Source organism: Cyprinodon tularosa, unplaced genomic scaffold, assembly GCF_016077235.1.
Source record: "Cyprinodon tularosa strain WSP-4 unplaced genomic scaffold, ASM1607723v1 ctg169, whole genome shotgun sequence".
NCBI lineage: Eukaryota > Metazoa > Chordata > Actinopteri > Cyprinodontiformes > Cyprinodontidae > Cyprinodon > Cyprinodon tularosa.
The window spans coordinates 583602-605980 of NW_024038523.1; the positions used below are offsets into that span (position 1 = coordinate 583602).

Consider the following 22379-nt stretch of genomic DNA (forward strand, 5'->3'; position numbering starts at 1 on the left):
AAATTCTAATCCAAAAATTTTAATTTTCTGTAAAAAATAAAATTATATATAGCTACATTTGAAAATATAAAATAGATCTTTTTTAAGTACAAAATGTAAAAAGAATATATATATATATCAATAAACTAATAAAAGAAACTTGATTGATAAAACAAAATCTGAGAAAAGAGAAAAGTTACTCTGAAAAGCTCCTCTTGATTGACACTGCTGGATTCATATTAATTAATTAATTAATTAATTAATTAATTAATTAATTAATTAATTAATTAATTAATTAATTAATTAATTAATTAATTAATTTATTTATTTATTTATTTATTTATTTATTTATTTATTTATTTATTTATTTATTTATTCCTTCCTTTATTCATTTTCAATACAAAGCCATGTATTGCTGTCTTTGAAGGAACCTGTTTAGCGGGCTTTAGGACCCAGCGGGCAGGTTCCCAGCCTGCTGCTCCTACTGTTGAATCCTCTGGATCTGTCAGCAGCAGCAGCAGCAGCTCCTCTCCTCTCCTTCCTCTCACTGGAAGCACCATGGATCCGCTCTAAGTTCTCACATCAGGAGCATCAGCTGGACGATGGACGCAAACAGCACCTCATGTAAGATCAGCAGATCTGCTCATTTAGACTCTGAAACAGAGAGGAGACTGAAACTGGAATCTTCTTGTGTCTTTAGATCTCTGTGTTTACCTCCACTTTACTTTGACTTTTCTAAAAGTTATTTAAACTAAAAAAAAATTCTGCTTAATGCAAACCTGTCTTTATTATCATCTGTCTAATCCTGCTTGATCCACTGTCTTTGTTTTTATTGCTTAACACTTATTGAGTGCTCTTAATATTTCCTCCAATCTGCAACTTTCCTTAGTTTTATTTCCTGATGTTTGCTCTAATATTGGTACGATAATGAGTCAGAAACAAACCAAAAACAGGCTGTAATCTGATGTAAAGGAATATTTTGTTTTAAAAACGAAAGAAAAAAGAAACAGCTGCTCATCTTCAGTGAATGTATTAATCTAGAAGGGATTGCTGCACAGACTGGGAGGGCTTGCTTAGAATTGCTTCATTCTGAATCCCACCAGCAGTGAATTTCTTGCACATTTCCAGCGGTTTTGTGTTGAAATAGTTGACAGTATTTTATTTTATCTAGGGAGGAACATATTTACCTCTGACAATAAGAAAAACAAATCCACTTCCTTCCCATCTGAGCTTAAATGATGCATTGATTAGGCAAGATGCAACCTGATGTGTCCCATTTCAATCTGTTTTATTTAGTTTGGTTTGTTTTGGCCCTTCAGCTGATCTTTCTTAATACTCCTAAAGCTGTAAAAAAAAGTCTTGCAGCAAGCCTACATGTGGAGGTGATTATATTCCATGTAATGAACATTTTTCCTCACTGGAGCTTAAAGGAAGTGGGACAAACAGCATATGTGATGATTTATCTTTATTTTCAGCATTTTTTTTCCACAGTATTAAAGGAATAGTACACCCAAAACATGATTAGCCTTCATTTTCTACTCACCCCCATGCTGAACAACACTCTGGAGTACTTTTTTGATATCTCAAATGCATCTGGAGATCTGGGAGGCTTCTTGCTGTCTGCTGACATTCAAATAATGGAGGTCTATGGTGCCCGAGGCAGAAAGGTCCATAAAAGTCCACAAAAAACGTGTCAATATTCCTCCATACTGCTCGTCCAATGTATTCCAAGTGTCCTGAGTGGGTAGCGTCCATAATTTACTCGAAACAAAGTCATTTAGAATGTTTTTAGAGCATAAACAGTAGTGTATAGGATTTCCTGAAAGCAAATTCACGACGCTACGGAAACCGCGGCAGACCAAGCCAGATGAAAGTGCGCATTCAGCTCGGCAAAGAACTCATGCTCTTCCTCAACACTGAAGTCCTCAGACATTTTTCTTTCATTGTTTCTTTCTTTGCACAGGTAAACAGCACATTTCTTCTTCTACGCTTGCATTATCTGCAGAGCAGACGCTGAATACGCACTTTCATCTGGTTTGGTCTGCCGCGGTTTCCGTAGACTCGTGAACGCACTTTCAGGAAATCCTATACACTACTGTTTATGCTCTAAAAACATTCTAAATGGCTTCGTTTCGAGTAAATTCTGGACGCTACCCACTCAGGACACTTGGAATACATTGGACGAGCAGCATGGAGGAATATTGACACGTTTTTTGTGGACTTTTATGGACCTTTCTGCCTCGGGCGCCATAGACCTCCATTATTTGAATGTCAGCAGACAGCAAGAAGCCTCCCAGATCTCCAGATGCATTTGAGATATCAAAAAAGTACTCCAGAGTGTTGTTCAGCATGGGGGGGAGTAGAAAATCAAGGCTAATCATGTTTTGGGTGTACTATTCCTTTAAGCCCTCAAGCAAAAAAAAAAAGCTAAGGTTTCAATGACATTTATTACTGGTGTCTTTCCACCTCATACTCTGCTTTTTTCTATCCTCCCTAAATTCCCCCAAGTATGAGGAATACAAGGATGTTTTTGTTGCTAATGTTGTTTGGTGTGTAGACAAAGTATACGAGGAAGGAAGTCTTTAGGTCTTCTCCAGGGTGTGTACAATCCCCATCTGTCATTCCTATCTGTCTCGATCCACTAACACACGCACAAGAATGCAACTCAACTAGCTGAGACGTGTGGTTCAGCTAATGCTACCAGACCTAACACACTGTGGTCCCCGGGGACCAGCCCGCTGTTTATGTTGCCTTCAGGTCTCCTTCATTGGCCTCTGGTGATGACTAGATTACTTTGACCTGATTTGCTCCAAATAGCAGAACAATTTGTTTTTTAAATTGCCTGAGGCGTTACTTTCTAATTACTTCCTTTGTGTGATTTTTGGTGTAACAGATAATACGATTCGATTTGTAGGTGTAACACGTTTGATTGTCAGTGATTTAATTTTCATGCAAAGCTGCACGTTTATAAATACTATCAATAGTAAAATATAGAACAGCATCGTTATTAATGAGACAAAAGGATAAAGAAACACCTTTTTTTGAAATGAGTGGGGTATATGCTGCTGTATTATTGATTGCAACCAATAAAATTAAACAGAAAACACCAACAGACGGATCAAAAGTGAAATAGTTGCACCCGTCAAAGATATCGACACTTGAAGGACATCAGTGCTGCTAATCTTCTGTCTTCCTGTCATTAAAAATTCTTCTAAAGTGAACCTCTTCTTCTGCCCTATTCACAGTCATGCCATCATCTCTATGTGGCTTTAACAGAAAAGTTTGAATGAGTCGAATTTCTTGATCTAACAGCCTGGATTTGCTGCAGTCTACCCCATTGTCCCAGGTTTCCTCCCTAAAGCCGGTCATACACTGTAGGATTTTTTGCCCTTTTCAGGCCGATTCTCTGGTAGTGCGAGAATTTTTCATCAGGGCGACTTTCAGCCTGATCAGCCTCTAACGACCAACTCCCGATCAGGAATCGTAAGGTCGGCAGAAAATCAAACATGTTTGAAATTCAGTCGGCCATCGTCAGGTGGTCATGGGCAAACAAGGATTCTTCTTCTTCTACTTCTTGTCAAAGGAAAAAGCAGAAGCATGGCAGGGGTTTGAGTGAAATGGAGTTCTTTCTGTAAAATTGACAGACCGTAGTAGCCACGTTTGCTCAGCCATGTCTTTGTCCAAATTCGTTTTTCTTTTTAGTAACCTGACTCTGCCAGATGGATTTGCTCCGCATATCCATCTGGAAACCTTCCGTAGAAGTAATTTTGGGAAGGGGCGAAAATACTGGTTAGCTGATTGGCCTATGTTGGTGATAGACGGGCCAAATAAACCAATCAGATCAACGAAGCATATGACGTACTAACAGAGCGACGACGAAGAGGAGCCAATTGATAGATTAAACTCTTGCCGAAACCAGTCGGGAGAAGAGCAAAAACATCTTTTCCTCTGAGAAAAGCCTCCAGAGCAGTGTTTTGCTCTTCTTTCAGTGAAGAAATACTCTGTAATTCCGATAAAAGTTGCTCGATAGCCACGCTAACGCTAGTTTCATCGGCTGAAGCCGCCATGTTCTTTAGACTGAACTGTCGCGCTTCTCGTTGCGTCACACCTCAACCCGCCTCAAAGCCAACGCTGATTGGACGTTCGTTTGGTGAACGGCTCCAAATTTTCTTCAACTGAGAGTCTCCAGACTGATCTGCGAGTGAAATCTTGAAAGCTCGCAAGATCAGGATGGTCTCACGAGGCTTTCTTTTTAGGGCTTTCAGCACAAAATTGCCCAAATATTCAAGGCAGTGCGTTTCACTCTAGTGAGTTTCATATTCCTCTTCTACTCATTTGTTTTCCAGATAGATAGTCCGAGTAGCACCATCTCACCGCGGAGCTGAGTCTGACATGGTTTTTAGACGTAGAGTGTGAGCAGGTAGATCGCATCAGAGCGTCGGGTCGCACAGTGTGAGAACAAACATTGTGAGCTGTGAACTTTCAAACTCTGCGGTTTCGTCGTACAGTGTGAGATGTAGCTGCACGCAATGATTGAAAATATCGCAGTGTATCAAGATAATGACATAACTATCTCCTTATCATTGTCAAACCATTAGTTGTTGTCCTGAGAAAGTATTTATTGATTTCTTGAGATAACAAGATGATTAACCTGTATGAGTAATGAATGAGGCCAACAGCCCTGGATTCCCAGTCCATCCATGCCTGCGGGGCCTGTAGTACTGTGTGTGCACAAATAATACATTTTTTAGTTTATTTTTTCTTTTCACTCATTTTCAGGTCATGGTGGATGATTGGATTGTATGGAATACAGTAGAAACAAATATGTTTTTTTAATGATAATATTTAAGCTGGACTCATTTTGGTGGTTAATGCATCTTATAGCTGTTAAAGTTGTAACACCGGGGCTGTTCAGAAAACACCCGGCACTAAAGGCCAATTTATGCTTCTGACGCATAGCCTCTGCAACTGTCAAATCTGTCTCTGTGCGTGACCACGCCCCCCGCGCAGAGGTTCTGCAACCTTCGTTGCGCACCTTAAAAAAATCCTGACTATGTGTTGGACGGTCGCAAACGGCAGCTGTGATTGGTCCATGGTATGCCTTGCTGGCTGTCTGTGTGGGGCGCGCCATTTTTAAAAACTGAGGAACAACTACAATGGACGACTATGACGAAAGGATAATTGGTCTTTTTGCCAACTCCAATAATAGAACCTGTTCCTCTTCGATGTCTAGCAACTCTAGATCCATCTCTGTGACCGTGATGTCTTGCAGAGGACCCATTGTTGTTGTCGAGTTCTCGAATAGGCGCCCCCTTGCGCTTTGGTGGGGAACTGCTGTGCATCCCTAGAAATTCCAGACGATGGTGCAGAATCATACCAGCAAAACTTGTTCACGACCAGACCCAAGCGACATTTGATGCGTGCGGTTGCAGAAGTATAATCTGCCCTTAAGGCACCGGAGGCATAGGTCCAATTGCTCATGAATCAGAAGTGGAAACCAACAACGTCGTCTCGTCAAGGGCGCAGATAGCGTGTACGTCAGGGGTGTTCTGACGTACACAGATTCGAATGACCCTCAATCCGTCCCCCCCACTTTTATATAAAAAAAAAAAACATATGGCGAAACTCACAGAAAATCAAAAAGCTTTTTCTAATTTACTGCTTTGCAACAACAACATAAAACAGTCAGATCATAGACGGGCAATCGTTTTGTTTAACTGCAGGCTGCCTGCGTCGTAGAGATTCAAATCTAAAAGTTATCCTGTCTCTGGCATTTACGTCTCGAGCCTGGTTTCCATGGTTACTCAGACAGACAGTAGTGGCGGGACAGTTCCCAATTCCGGAGTCCGGACATCAACATGAGGCCAGCCAAACCGAAAAAACAGAAAACAATTGCATCCTTTTTTCGAAAAGCACCAACTGTAAGTAAACTGTTCATTGCGGTATCATCACCTTGCATTTTTTTGGTTGTCTTTTCGATGTCGCCGTGGAAAAAAGTGGAGACCGTCAGTGAGAATAGCGTGAAGAGAGGTGCCAATGTCATAAGGCGGGAGGCAGGGGGAATCGATTGGCATTTATTTATTTATAATTAAATCGACTGTTCCGACTTTTTCTGGAGTTGTTGGGGGTCTTTCAGAAATATGTAGGCTACAGTAGGCTACTTGAATCCGTATTTATGCCAAGCCAAATGGTTTAGGTTGTTACAGGTTGAATCATGAGAAAAACGAACTTCAAAGCTAGACAAATTCCACTACACAGGGGCGGATTTTGGAAATTTTGGGCCCTAGGCAAAGACAGGCATGGGGCCTTCTGAATTGAGAAGACAACATATAGAACAGACCCATTATACAGATACAGAAATTTTAATAGAATAGAAATTTGAGGATGTCATGTATCTTCAAGTTTGTCTATGTCACTGTAACTCGGAGGAAAGAATCTCTCTCTCATATATATATATATATATATATATATATATATATATATATATATATATATATATATATATATATATATAATGTGTTTGTGTGTATATATAAATAAATAAAAGGTGCATGTCACAGGAAAGACTAGTGATGTTACAAATATGACAATTGCTTAAACTACAGAACAGTAAATTCTTTAATCTATAATTAACATGGCCCTTAACATCCCCAGCTGTACACAATAACACACATTAAAGCAATGTTAATACAAAGCTGTAAAGTAGAGTGAGACGTTGATAATAACTTCCTTATGTTTTTTGAATGTATAAATTTAATTATAAAGGACTAAAACACCTAAAACTATTGGTGATTTTACAACATTTAAAAGCCTGAGATTTTACTGAAATTGGGGCTACTGGGGCTCACTGGCCTTAGATGTAATGAGCGAACTGGAAGTGCTGAATACATCGCTCCAAAAAAGCACCCAGACATTGGAGGGCATGGTCTCTGCAGTCTCAGTTGTCCAAGAGAGATTACGGGACAAAAGAAAGCCAGCCCACTTTGAGGCAGTCTTTAAGGAAGCAGTGGATATGGCTGAGAAGCGGTCTCTAACACATAGGCCCCCAAAGAGATATTCTGGGCCAGCACCTGCACACAGGCCAGAATCTGCTGTGGAGTACCACAAAGTGGAGTTCTACAGAGTTCTTGACAAAGTAGACACACAACTTTCTTCATTTGAGGCCATTTATTGAAAAGCCATGTAAAGTACTTATTTACAAATTTGTTTTTGTATATATGTAGGCTTTGCTGTTCGTGTTTCTGTGTGTTTACAGCCTGCACTTAAAGTCAGTCCATGTTTAAATAAAACCTTTTTTTTTTCCACACGTCATGTGGCATGTTTGGTGAGTACTTGGTACCAATACATGTTATTTTCTTGCAATGATGGGCAATTAAGATTGATGGGTTGTCATAGCTGAGTAATAGCCAGTAATAGGGCTCAGGATCCACGTTGCATTGTGGGACGTCGCAGCCATATTGACTGCTACGCAAACGTAAGCATAGCTCTGACACAACGTTGTTGTTGAAAGAAGAGACAGAAGTAGAGAGAAAAAAGATGTTAAAATCCCGAAAAGGATCTGGAATTTACCGGGACACATTAAATAGAGAAGCCAGGGACCGGTATGGTGACAAAATCAGCATTGTTAATCATTTGGATCCATATAAAGTTCCAGCAATGAGTGGAGCACCGATGAGTGAGCGCCTATACTTCAAAACAGTTCCCAAGCTACAAGTCCCTGGAGTCTCATGTGCAGTTCATGAATGGATGGGTTCAGGAGCTGCACATCATAAAGCCAGCAAACAGTGGGAACACAGTAATCCGTACGAAGGTAAGCTGTGATCAGAGGGGCTCTGGAACCTGCTAGTTTAGCAACTGCTAACCGCTAAGGCTAACAACCACTCACGCATGTAATGTACTTTTAACTAGCTGCTATGTGTTTCAAAGGTGTATTTAGTAACGTTAACTGCCAACCCTCCGGGTTTCTCGCGTATTTGAGCCTTTTCCCGCTGCCGTTTTTATTATTTTCCCGTAAAAGATCCCAACTTTGAAGGAAAGAAACAAAGTAGGCTATAAAATAAAACCGTGCATCTTTAACTTACCAGAATGAAAATGCAGGGAACACACTCTCAATGACATTGGAATACTGTGGAAAGTTATGTTCGGTCGTCTTACAGCCGCGATCCAAGCTAGCCGACGACTCTTTATCTCTGACGCTTGGTCTCCATGGTTACGCCTCCAGTCAGGAAAGCGGTGGAAAGTTAACCCATTTTCTATGTTTCCATGGCGATCATGTGTTGAGCTGTTACAGCCCACAATACAGCAACGGTTTACCATGGTTGAAATCAAGTTAAGGTGAAATTAATCAAATTAAAACACGGCTGAGAGGGAGTACAGTACGCGGTAGTCATAGGCAGTAGTCTGAGCTGCTGTAAAAGACGCATTCAACATGGCGGTGACGCGAAGTGCTTACGTCACGATGACCAAGCCCTATAGTAACTGTCCCCCACAGTTTCAAAAACCTATCTGCGCCCCTGCGTCTCGTTACCTAAAAGTTAAACACAGGATTATTTACAGAATTACACATTGGCTGCCATGACTTATAAATCCTCTCCCTCTGTGGTATTTAAGGATGTAATCAGTTTTAACACAAACCAATCATCTTGTTATGATGAGAAAATGTACTTGTTTCCTCAAGAAAAACCACTGTGAAAAAGTATTGGAGCAACATGACCGCTCTGGGCTTCCGTATAATCCTTATAGAGTTATATAAATATATATCTATTCTGATTTCGTATTCTTTGTTTCCTCATACTTTAGTATTACCTTAGAAGCTCACTGTATTCTTACACATCATTAGAATATTTTCTAAGAAAACATAGTTAGGACTCTCCTTTAACAAAGAAATGCAAACATGTTTGTTCTATTTAATCTATCTGCATCTGATTAAGATCCTTTTCTTCAACATCAAATGCAGAGTAATGTAAACTTGTGGTCACAGTTCTTCACAGATCACATTTTGAACCTTTTAACTGTCTAAAAGTCACCATTAAGTGACTGCAGTGCACTTTTTTTCAATTTGTTTCCAGAAACAGTAGTTGATATAAGTTATTGTAAACTTTTTAGTACTTGAACTGCATAATTGAGCTGATTTTATTAGTTGCTTCATGTTCTACTCTAGAAAGCGGAGAGTAAAGTGGGTGTAGCAGGGGAGAGGCTGCCTCCATGGAGCTTCATTGCAGTAATGGGATCGTCTGTGATTTCATCCAGCTGATGTGGTCGAATGTAGTTTCTCTCACAGTGTAGCTTTCGAAGCACGTGAAGGAAATTTCAGGCTCAGAATTTCACATTATGTTGGTTAAAGTAAAAAAAAAAAAAAAAAACTTTTGTATTGTTTCCCGAAGCTCAAGTCATTTGTATACATATGAAATCCCCGTTCCCCCACAGCGCCGCTGGAGTGTTTCTCATAACCACTGATATATACATGAATAGAGAATCTGTCAGCTTGTAATCAAATTCTCAGTTTTTTTTGTAACATATAACCGAGTCTTTATCTTGTGAGACAAAAGACAAAGCAACTGGTTGCAGCTAACTCAATTTTAAGTTTGGTGAGTCCGGTTAGCAGGACAAAAGAGCAGCATTTAACTGCAGTCTGCTGCCGTCCTCATGCCAAGGACGAGTGGCCGTTCAGAATACACATTTATGCCTAATTACCGTTTTATTTACATATTTTTAGCTGCAACTAACATATTTAGCAAATTGATTAACCTGTTGATTATTTTTTTTGCTTAGTCGATTAATAATTTGATAGCCAAAGGTTCTTTAAAGACAAATGTGTACAATATTAAACCGAGTTAAACAAATTTTTATCCACTTGAGGAGTTCTGGATTATAGAGCATATAGATAGAAGAAAACATTTAGAGAAAATCAGCTGATTGCATCGACTCATTGCTAGAAAGCAATCCCTCACAACAAGCATGCTTGTAGCGACAGTAGAGAGAAAATCTCCCTTTTAACAGGAAGAAACCTTCACAAGAACCAGGCGGAGTGTGAGCGGCCATCTGCCGAGGCCGACTGGGGTTCAAGGAGACAGAAGCAGACAAAGAAAAAGAAGCAGAGATACAAAATGCAACTGTCAACTAGAGACTGACATTTTTTCGGGAATCCCACGGGTCACGGGATTCCCGTGGGATGGGAGTCAGTATTAGTAACGATCACGTGATTGGGACGGTACAGTATTAAACATTAACGGGAGCAGACGGGGGCGGGAGCAAACCAATAGTAACTAGGATCGATGCCAAAAAATAAAATAAAATAGAAAGAAAAAAAATCCAGTACTGGCGCCGCCATTTTGTAGTTTTTTTCCTTGAAGCCTACACTATAATGCAAGTCAAAAAAACTACACGACCCAAAAACCAACAGTGCTTCCGCTCTGAGTTTTTCACCCGCGCTCAAAAACAACAATGGAGGTACCAACAGTTACTACAGTTAGAAACAGCAACTTAAAGGAATAGTACACCCAAAACATGATTAGCCTTCATTTTCTACTCACCCCCATGCTGAACAACACTCTGGAGTACTTTTTTGATATCTCAAATGCATCTGGAGATCTGGGAGGCTTCTTGCTGTCTGCTGACATTCAAATAATGGAGGTCTATGGCGCCCGAGGCAGAAAGGTCCATAAAAGTCCACAAAAAACGTGTCAATATTCCTCCATACTGCTTGTCCAATGTATTCCAAGTGTCCTGAGTGGGTAGCGTCCATAATTTACTCGAAACAAAGTCATTTAGAATGTTTTTAGAGCATAAATAGTAGTGTATAGGATTTCCTAAAAGCGCGTTCACGAGTCTACGGAAACCGCGGCAGACCAAACCAGATGAAAGTGCGCATTCAGCGTCTGCTCTGCCGATAATGCAAGCGTAGAAGAAGAAATGTGCTGTTTACCTGTGCAAAGAAAGAAACAACGAAAGAAAAATGTCTGAGGACTTCAGTGTTGAGGAAGAGCATGAGTTCTTTGCCGAGCTGAATGCGCACTTTCATCTGGTTTGGTCTGCCGCGGTTTCCGTAGACTCGTGAACGCGCAGGCGCGCGCTTTCAGGAAATCCTATACACTACTGTTTATGCTCTAAAAACATTCTAAATGACTTCGTTTCGAGTAAATTCTGGATGCTACCCACTCAGGACACTTGGAATACATTGGACGAGCAGTATGGAGGAATATTGACACGTTTTTTGTGGACTTTTATGGACCTTTCTGCCTCGGGCGCCATAGACCTCCATTATTTGAATGTCAGCAGACAGCAAGAAGCCTCCCAGATCTCCAGATGCATTTGAGATATCAAAAAAGTACTCCAGAGTGTTGTTCAGCATGGGGGTGAGTAGAAAATGAAGGCTAATCATGTTTTGGGTGTACCATTCGTTTAACTGACCCTTCACAGAAATTCAGATTCAATGTATTGGCAGAAATGTTATTGAAGACAACAAGAATGGGAGTGGTGCAGGAGCGGGAGTCATTCTGAATGGGAGCGGGATGGGAGTGGGAGTAATTTCACCAGGAGTGGGACGGGACAGGATTTAGATTTCTACTCTGGCCCCGGATTGGGACGGGACACAATTCTTTTCTGTGAGAGTGGGACGGGACAGGAGTGAAAATCCACTTCCGTGTCATCTCTACTGTCAACCACCTCCACAGGCGGCCCCATCCAGGAAACACAGCCAGGCAGACGAGCTCCGAGCCAGCTCCCATCTATAAATGAAGCTAATGTGATGAAAACAAAGAAGAGAGAACTAACAAATACTGCAGAATGGGAGAATAGAGACAAAATGAATGAAGCAGAATAATGAAAAGGGGTCTCTTTGTCCTCCAGCAGTTTAAGCGTATAGCAGCACAATATTAGTAGATATTAGTTCAGGATAACCTAGATATTTTGGATGAGGTATAAGAAAGGTAGAGCCAAGGATAAACGTCTATCCAGACTAATATAAAAGCAATACTGTATTTTTGCTGATAAAAAGCCACATTTGTCACACACTGTCTCTTTAACACCGTCTGTATTAGTGCATAGAAATATTAACAGGGAATTTCCCTCCTAAGTTAGACAGGAAATTCATCTACAGCAGTTCTTTGATTTCTGAGCTTTAACAGACATTATCAGCTGTTCTTTAACATAAAACCTTGCGGAGCCTCATGTGTTACAAGATTAGAAAGTAAAATACCACATTCAGTGATCTATACATGCATGCCCCATCACGCTGTAAACTGTGTATTATGGATAAGTGTAGAGCAGTATGCAACGTGGAATTTCCCTCTTTAACGAGAGCAGGAGATCACTATAATTCACATAGCTGGGACGTGTTTCAGGGCATCTCTGTGATGTAGCTGATGTGGGAGTGCACATGTGCATTGTGTAAAGGCAGTGGTCAATGACTGCTTGGCTGTTTATATAGGGTTTCTATGGAGATATACTGCTGCATTCAGCGCTGCTGCAGAGTGTGTTTGAAACTGTTCCAGGGGGTGAGGTGACTCTGCCTGGGGTGTGCGTGCTCACTCTTACAAACACTACAGGAACATGTTCCAATTTATTGATGGGACTTGGCAGAATAGGACCTACCTAACCTGTTATCAGTCGGGGGTTCATATACGGGACTTGGGACCAGCTTTAATGTCGTGAGATTCGTGTTTGTGTGTCGGCGGGGGAAGGAACTCCTCAGGGCTTTCAGGGTAAAAAAAAAACTGGGGAAAATCCAGCAGAAAACTTGAAACATATTCTCTTGTAATTATAGATTTCTTTAATCATGTGAGATCTTTCATTTCAAATTTCACCTGAGAAAATCATCACCGTTTTAAATGAAGCATAAATGCTGACAATTTTATGTTCTCTTGCATCTACTTCAGGTTAGGTCTGTTTTTATTAGGTTGTTTGGTGAAAAAAAAGAACACCTTGGTTTATTTTGACTCTTGGTTTTACTTTATGAGGTGATGAATCTCTGAATCTATTCATTAAACTTTTAAATGCTGCTGTTATGACCCTGATAGAATATTATTTTATTCCATATATCCGTACTGTAAAACCTAACATTCAGCGTACTCAAAGGTTTTAAAGGAACAGGTTAGATTCTCACTTGTTGTTTGTAATCATCTTTAATATGTACTCTGAACTACTGGGCCGAAATTTCTTGATAATTGAATATATTTAAAGGAAAAGTCCAGGCATTCAGAATTTTAAAAAGTTTAAATATTAAATTATTCCATCCTGTTCCATAAATGAAGAGTGTTTTTAATTCAGAGTAATTTTCATGTGAATGTGTTTTACTGGAGGCATCCATGTTTGTCAAAGAACACTACTGCCACCTACTGGTTTGTGACGTCACGGTGCGGTATCGGCTGTTGATCAAGTCCCAGTGCTGTATCTGGTGTTTGTCACAACGCGCTATTATCCAAGTCATCTTGAAAACATTCTTCTTCCAAATGTTGGCTACATATTACGGGTTTTTTCTCTGGCCAGAAGTTCGATGGCAAATCCTCCCTCTTCAAGTTGGCGATCCAACGACCAACCCGTCCGTGGAGGATCAGGAATCAGAAAGGTGGAATAACTCTTTTTTTTCACCTTTACCCGATGTATTCACGCATCCAGCTGCCATGCACGTGGGCATTGTCAGTTTCACTATAGCTCTGGTGAATTTCAATGGTGAAGTCCTCTGGAAATCTTCAAAAATTGTTGTTGATTGCAGATGTGTCTAAACCTGACTCCGACTCTGGAAACCTTCCGTTGAAGTAATTTTGGGAAGGGGCGAAAATACTGGTTAGCTGATTGGCCTATGTTGGTGATAGACGGGCCAAATAAACCAATCAGATCAATGAAGCATATGACATACTAACAGAGCGACGACGAAAACACAACCACAAGCTAGGCTACTCTTGCCGAAACCAGTCGGAAGAAGAGCAAAAAGATCTTTTCCTTTGATAAAAGCCTCCAGAGCAGTGTTTTGCTCTTCTTTCAGTGAAGAAATACTCTGTAATTCCGATAAAACTTGCTCGATAGCCACGCTAACGCTAGTTTCATCGGCTGAAGTCGCCATGTTCTTTAGACTGAACTGTCGCGCTTCTCGTTGCGTCACACCTCAACCCGCCTCAAAGCCAACGCTGATTGGACGTTCGTTTGGTGAACGGCTCCAAATTTTCTTTAACGGAGAGTCTCCAGACTGATTAGCGAGTGAAACCTTGAAAGCTCGCGAGATCAGGATGGTCTCACGAGGCTAGATGTGTCTAGTAGTTCCCATTGATTTTGCTTGTAAAGCGGGGAGAATGGCGCAAAAGAATCTGGGCAAAAATGGCCGCTGGCCACTGCTAGACTCCGGTATTGCGACAAAAATTCATATTTTTTTTTTTTTACTGATTCACATGAAATTCAGTAAATCACCGCAACTTTATTAGTTTTAGATAGATATAGATAATTCCAGAAATTAAACCATAAACGCAGTTTTGAGTGTGTGGACTGCTCAGTGAGGCAGTGGGTAGTAGTGATGGGTTGATGAGGCGTCATGAAACGTTTCGACACATTACCAAACTGTATTGATACTGTGTCGATACTGTGTCACTGAATACTGACACCTGCTGGACATTAAAAATCCCTACAGGCAACCTAGTTGACAGAGTTAACTGACACTGATTTGATGACCTATTATATACACTAATATGATGCAATTCATTGAATGATGCATTGTATTATTATTAAAACATATTTGATATTTTAGAAACAGTCAATGAATAATGAGAACCTGCATCATAATTTAATAATCTCTAATCTGTATTTATTTGTCTATCCTCATCCCCCAATACATCTTCCTACACCTTATTTAATTGATTTTATTTTTCTATTGTATATACTGTGTCTAAACATCCTCTATTTTCTTGTATGTGCAATTTTTCCTGCTACTGGAAATACAATTTCCCGAAGGGAGTAATCCCAAGGGATTAATAAAGTCAAGTCTAAGTCTAAGTAAACATGTAGTAAATGAAGATGCTTGTTCACTGGTATTTTTTTTAATTTTTTTTTTACAAATTTTTATTAAAAAAAATAAGTTTTGAAATTCAGTCTGTTGCGCTTTTTTTATATTAGTTCTCCAGCTGTGGAAAACACCCGCTCACACAGCACAGATGAAGCTGGAGTGCACAAAAATTTTAAGGCCAGGCGGAAGAGGTTTGGATAAACCGTCCTTTAGTTTTTCCAATATACAAGAGGATCCTGGGACCTTGCAATATTGCCCTCTGCCATGTATCTCTGCACCTCAAGGATGGCATCAGCTGTGGCACTTTTGGTCTGCCTCCCCACTTCGAGATCAAAATGTTCCCAAAGGTCATCTTAAAAAAAAAAAAAAAAAGTATTTTAGTACATGAATCAAGTGGAAACTCTGAGAGGAACAGGATGAAACAAGGAAATTAAAACAAATACCTTATTTTCCGAAATGACATCAAAGTGGTCCCACACGGCAGAAACCTTTCTTTTTGCTTGAGGAAGCTCCATAATTTTTGATGAATTTTATATTCGCAAAACACGCAAGATTGTTTTGGCAGATGCATCTCGTTGGCAGATGCGCATCCTTGGCTTGTCAGTCAGTTCGAAACATCGGTCACGTGACCGATACAGGAACTGTTTCGGTCACGTGACTTTTCCGTAGCGAAACACACGTCGACACAGGTTTCGCTCTATGAGACAGACACATGCGCCGACGCATCGGTGTTGCCCGACCCATCACTAGTGGGTAGCACTGCTGCCTTGCAGCAAGAAGGTTCTAGGTTCGATTCCCGGCCCGGGGTCTTTCTGCATGGAGTTTGCCTGTTCTCCCTGAGCTCGCGTGGGTTCTCTCCAGGTACTCCGGCTTCCTCCCACAGTCCAAAGACATGACTGTTAGGTTGATTGGCTTCTCTAAATTCTCCTTGTGTGCGTGTTTGTCTCTGTGATGGACTGGAGACCTGTCCAGGGTGGACCCCTCCTCTCGTCCCTAGACAGCTGGAGATAGGCACCAGGAAATATGGATGGATGAACTCTTATTTTAAGAAATTATTACTTTTTTAGATATTTTTTTTGCAGTGTGCAGCAACATAAGTCCCTGTTACAATCAATGAAGTCTGATCTGCATGGTCCATTATATTTCATATTAACAATCAGTTGAAGAACACCAGCATCCTTGATTGGGAGTTTTTTTTTTTTATAGTGGAATAATAAAAACATTAATGCTGCACAATAATTAGCCAGAACTCAGTTTGCTCCAAAACAAATTTTGTGTAATTTAGGACTTAAATGTTCAGGTCTTTTAAATTATCTAGTCTGAACAAGCTCACACTGGACTCAGTGAAACAACCACAATTGTTTAGATTTTCTAATGAAACTTACTCAAAAGATGTATAATATTTCAATAAAGTTTACTTATTTGAAGTCAATAAATTAAAACCTTGTTCCAAAAAATATTTTTATCTTATTTCCTTACATAAAAGCTGATTTAGTTGAAATGTTTAAGGTAATCGGTTTCAACAGAAGTTTTCATTTCAAAATACTTGCTCAGTTTTTACAGCCTGTGATGCAACATGGCATAAATCCCCAGGGCCTGCTCTTACCATGGCTATGCCTGCAGGTTTAACGGTTGCAAAATTACTGTTGAAAGCTTTTTAAAATTAACATTTCAATAGTGGGGAAGAACCCATCAAACCTGATGACAGCTTGTTGCATAAGATAGAAAATATCTGCATTCTTTAATCGGTCGTTATGAGAGACATCTGGTTAGTTGCACAGAGTTGTTGTTAAACAGTAAGTTTTATTACATTAATAAAGTCACAGTCTTGGTTCTGTTAAGTTTTCTTTTGAGTTTTCAGTTTCCCTTTGATACATGTTTTTCTTTGTTTGTAGTTTTATTGGTTTAATTCCTATTTTGTAGTTTTTTCTGGATATATTTGAGTTCTTAGGTTGTTTTTTTGGTTGCCCTCTGTTGCCCTCTTTCCTTTTCCATAGCTCCCTTCTAGAATCCTCTCTTCACACCTGCTCCCAATCAGCTAATTAGTCCTGTCTTTGTCCTGTCCCCTATATACTCTCCCCTGTGCAGTTCCTCAGTGTTCCTCGTCTTTTCCTGGCCGCCCACTTGAGTTTTTGTCATGAAGTTGTCTGGTTTTTGTAATGTATTTTGTTCTTTGGGTTTTGAAATTTTGACTCAGTTCTTCAATTAAATTCTCAAGAACTCACCTCTGCATTTGGGTCCTCAAAACCTCAACCAAACCCTAACAAATAGACATTTTATTGTATTATCACAAGGACCCAAAATTCACAAACCAATCCATGAATGAATAACCTGGAACATCTGCTTTAAAATATAATTTCTAATACTATTTTACTCTTTTAAAAATTCTCTGAGTTATAGTTATCTCACACCATAGGGGAGAAGTATTACCTCTAAAATTATAAACATATTTATATGTCTGCAAAGTGGATAATGTGACCCACTTTCAAAGTGAACTAGCTCACAAACTCTACAAATCCAAAACGAAGACAAAGCCGCCCTTTTTTTCCGATGTTGGCTGAGTTTCTGTGCGTTTTCCCGCTTTTCTCTTCAACATCAGTGAAGCTGAGCTTTGACTTGCAAAATAGCATCTTTCTCAGTATGTGAAGACTTTTCTGTTTTCAGACATAGTATTGTGGTGATGTCACAGCACTCAGGGCAGATAGGGGATCTGAATTATACTGACTGATCTGTTGGGTCTTTGTCTGGCAGCAGGCTGACTCAAGCCCCCTTATGCCATCCCAGACTTGAATAAATCAGAGGGGGAAAAAAAGAGAAATGAGGCCAATGCTGAAGGGGGTAGATGGGACTCTAGCAGACAGACATTCTCTCTTATTGATTGGCTTCCTGACCTTTGACCTGCAGCCATATTGAGAAACTGCTCAGATGCAGTTATGGCCACCTGTCCAGTGAGAGTATTCTGCAATCAGATGACTTTGAACCATCTGTCCTTTCTTTCTTCTTTATTTCAATGAGGAGAAGAAAGAGGGAATTTCCCTGGAATGTTTAGTTGTCGGTCACTATGACAACACAGAGACTGGCATGCTTGATATGCAGCTGTTGATTTCTGTCATTTTAGATTTGATATGTTACACAAGGAATAAAAATATTCCCCTTGGTAAGATGGTTAAATTCTTTAGCTCTGAGGGGGGAGTCCTGGGTTCAAATCCTGGTTGTGTCAGGAAGGTAATGCTATGTAAAAACGTTGCCAAGTCTTTGAGCAGATGGTGATGACTTGTTGTGGTGACACCTGAAATAGATGAAATAAAAACAAAACATTGAAATTTAAAGAAAAAAATAATAAATCCAGAAATTAAACCCTAAAAAAAAAAAGGTTTTGAGTGTGTGGGCTGTTCAGTGGGCAGAAGGTAGTACTGCTGCATTACAGCATGAAGGTTCCTGGTTCGATTCCCAGCCCCGGGTCTTTCTGAATGGAGTTTGCATGTTCTCCCTGAGCATGTGTGGGTTCTCACCGGGTACTCTGGCTTCCTCCACAGTCAGAAAACATGACTGTTTGGTTAATTGACTTCTCTAAATTCTCCTTAGCCAGTGTGTGCATGAATGGTTGTTTGTCCTGTTTGTCTCTGTGTTGTCCTGCGATGGACTGGCGACCTGTAGACAGGCCTGTCGCCCATAGACAGCTGGAGATAAGCACCAGCACCCCTCGCGACCCCAACTGGGATAAGAGTGACAGAAAATGGATGGAATGGGTTTTGAGTGTAACTTTGAAATAGTACTTTAAAATGTATGCTGATGAAGATTCTCAGTCATCCAGGTCATAGTTATTCTGTAAAAGTTTAGAAAAAAAATTATCCACTGCACTTGGTTTTTTAAGGTTTAAAGATGTTTGAATTGAGAAAGCAAGAATTGAGGGAGCGAAACGTCTTCAAACCTTGAAAACCAAGTCCGGTCGATCGTTTTTTTTCCCTAAACTTTTACACAAGTTAAAATGTACTTTTCATATCTTTTTTAATTTCATATTTTCCTTTTTTTATTTGCATTATAGATTTTACATTTTCAATTTAAAATGTTTCTAATTTTGCTTTTCCATTTTTTGATTATTGAAATTAAATTTTACGAATTTCATTCTTTTCAATTTTCATTTAATAGATTGCCTTCTTTTTATTTATGGGGACAGGCTTTCCTCTGAAGTGAGGAGCAAAAAAACAACTTTCTCATGTTGGCAACAACATTTTATCAGCCATTGTGTGTATTGGGAGCGAATGTTTGTATTGAGCTTGAATTGAGTCCAATTTGAAAAGAATGAAATCCATAAAAATTAATCACACTGTCAAGGAACGCTATGGACAGAGGAAACATGCAAGAGGAGGAGAGTTTAGTGTCGGAGGTCGTGGATGAGTCTCCTCCGTCATCCATTTTTTATTTAGAGGAGGAAAGCGGGGACGAAGATGTTGTGGAAGAGGACGCCAGGGCGGCAGAAGCTTGGTTTGGTGTAGAAGGCTTCCAGCCGTACATGTTTGAGCCCTTGCCTCGCAACGCTGCCAGTTCTGTTAGCTCTACGCCTGCCGAAGACACAGACGTCCATCCCCGTGAACACTGGGACGCAACTCAATGGGAAAGGAAAGGATTCTGATTTCAACCGTTGCTTATTTTAGCTGTGACATATGAATCAAGATGCTATGACTGAAAGAATTTGATTGACAGATGACCGTTGATATATGATTGGCTGAATTTAGGCGTTCAGGCTGACGTAGAACTAACTGGCCTGCATAAAGTAATGAAAAAAACCCCACATATTTTAAGACAGGATTTGCTTTTTCTAACTTTTGGGACTATACAGTCTGATAAAGAGTACATTTATATACATGTTTAAGCCAGAAATGATTTGACATTTAAATTTGGCTTCCATACGACTTTAAAGGAATAGTACACCCAAAACATGATTAGCCTTCATTTTCTACTCACCCCCATGCTGAAGAACACTCTGGAGTACTTTTTTGATATCTCAAATGCATCTGGAGATCTTGGAGGCTTCTTGCTGTCTGCTGACATTCAAATAATGGAGGTCTATGGCGCCCGAGGCAGAAAGGTCCATAAAAGTCCACAAAAAACGTGTCAATATTCCTCCATACTGCTCGTCCAATGTATTCCAAATGTCCTGAGTGGGTAGCGTCCAGAATTTACTCGAAACGAAGTCATTTAGAATGTTTTTAGAGCCTAAACAGTAGTGTATAGGATTTCCTGAAAGCGCGCACCTGCGCGTTCACGATGCTACGGAAGCCGGCACACCAAACCAGACGAAAGTGCGCAGCGTGTCTCACAACGAAAGTGGTGAGACACGCTGCGGGACCTTTTGATGCGCCTTGATGCTTGTCAATCATTCATTTTGCATGTAAACCAGCTGCTTCTGCTGCTTGCAGTGTGAACATAGCATAACCCTTGATCTGATTCAAACAGATTAAAACCACGATAAAGTAGTGAGTAACTGTGTGACGGAATGCAGACTTTTGCATGCAGGATCTTGATAAATGCTGCATTTTCAGAAGGAATTGTAAAGAAAGAAATCTGCTGAATTGCCGGTTTGTGGGTTTGTGCAAACCAGCTGTGTGCTTGTTTAAAAAAAAAAAGAAGAAAACTCCCAGACTTGAGTAACTCAGACTAAATTCTTGGACGTCTTTCAACATGACAGCATTCTGTGTGTTTGTACACTTGTATGGGGTCTTTGCTTATTTTATGATATCCTGAAGCATCTTCCTGAGTTCAATAAAAACAGCAGGGAGATTTTCTTTTCCTTTTTCTTTCCCACATGCTCTCCTTTACCCCTGTCCTAGATCGTAGTCTGCATTTGTGAAGCATGTTCCAAACATGTTTGTTTAAGATTTCCCAGCCATAAGATGAGACCTGCCAAAGTATGAAAAAGGAGTTTCACCCCCAAGGGGTCAACCTACATTTGCTGAGTGAAAACTGAGCTCCATTACAATGTGCTCTCTTTGAAATACGTCTCCAAGCTAAACGCTGTCAATGCTATCTGATGGCTGGATCTAAGCAGCGCAATGAGAACGGGGTCACCAGAGACAGTAAAGTAAAAGTGACACTGTGTCAGCTGACAGGAAGAGGAAACAGAAGGCCGGAGGTGATGGGTGATGTCATTTGTAAGAGGAGGAAGTGCATCTCTATAGGGGGGCAACCCCATAAGGATGGCTGATGGAGGAGAGGAAAATCATTTTGTTGGCAAATGGATTGAGTCATTTTCAAAGGATCTTCGGAACAACAATGGGCTTAACATTTTAGCTCTGTTGAGTAACGTTCTTGATTTTGGACAAACAAAAATAAAACTTTGAGTCTGGGTTTCTCTGAATTATTAGAAATTGTTACATGTCTTGGACCCGTTGGTCCATTTCAATTTGCATGTTTTCTAAACAAAAACAAGGCCTTGTTGGGCTCTTTATAAAGCCTTGAACTGAACGCTATTTCTGACATCTGAATTTAGGGCTCGATGTTAACCATTGCGCGATCGCCCAGGGCAAGTAGTTTTTATTGTCGGGAGAGTACAAATTTCATTGCATTTGCCCGCCGGATCACTCAAAATTACTTTAAAATCACCGACATCCGCTGAAAACGACCCACAAGCGTAGCCGGCGCCATTTTTGTTGTTTGGTACACATTCTCGCGTGATTTGAAAAAGCTGCGCGATTTTCCGCTACATGGCGTGATTCAACATATTCTCATTATCAGTTCGTATGAAATCGTACGAAAAGTTATGCACAGTATTTCGTACGTTTTTTGATGTTTTTCCTCGAAAAAACAGATCAGTGCACATGCGCAGCCAGACAGACGAAAAAAGCAGATCTGCGGACGGACGTAAAACTGGGAGAAACAGTGCAATAATTACTTCTTGATGTCTCTAACTAGGTTGCTCGCTGTTAGGGTCAGGGTTAATTGTATGTTAAATTCTATGTTATTGAATGGTGCGTAAGATGCGCATGCGCAAGGATATCTTGTCTTGAGGCAAGACGTAAAAATATGACGAAATACGACAAAAAAAACGTCAAACGTATGAAATTACTGTGCATAACTTTTCGTACGATTTCATACAAACTGATAATGAGAATAAACTGCATGATTCAGTAGCCTCGTGAGACCATCCTGATCTCACGAGCTTTCAAGATTTCACTCGCTAATCAGTCTGCAGACTCTCCGTTAAAGAAAATTTGGAGCCGTTCACCAAACGAACGTCCAATCAGCGTTGGCTTTGAGGCGGGTTGAGGTGTGACGGAACGACAAGCGCGACAGTTCAGTCTAAAGAACATGGCGGCTTCAGCCGATTAAACTAGCGTTAGCGTGGCTATCGAGCAAGTTTTATCGGAATTACAGAGTATTTCTTCACTGAAAGAAGAGCAAAACACTGCTC

At 40.3% G+C, this 22379-nt stretch overlaps 1 protein-coding gene across 1 annotated transcript in view; it reads left to right on the forward strand.

Moving 5' to 3' along the window:
• Positions 1-486: 486 nt before the first annotated feature.
• afap1l1a (actin filament associated protein 1-like 1a) overlaps positions 487-22379 on the forward strand; it is a 75164-nt gene continuing 53271 nt past the window's right edge. The window contains exon 1 of the mRNA XM_038281254.1: positions 487-603. Within this exon, the coding sequence (XP_038137182.1) occupies positions 582-603 (22 nt within the window). The 5' untranslated portion in view covers positions 487-581. The remainder of the gene's footprint in view (positions 604-22379) is intronic.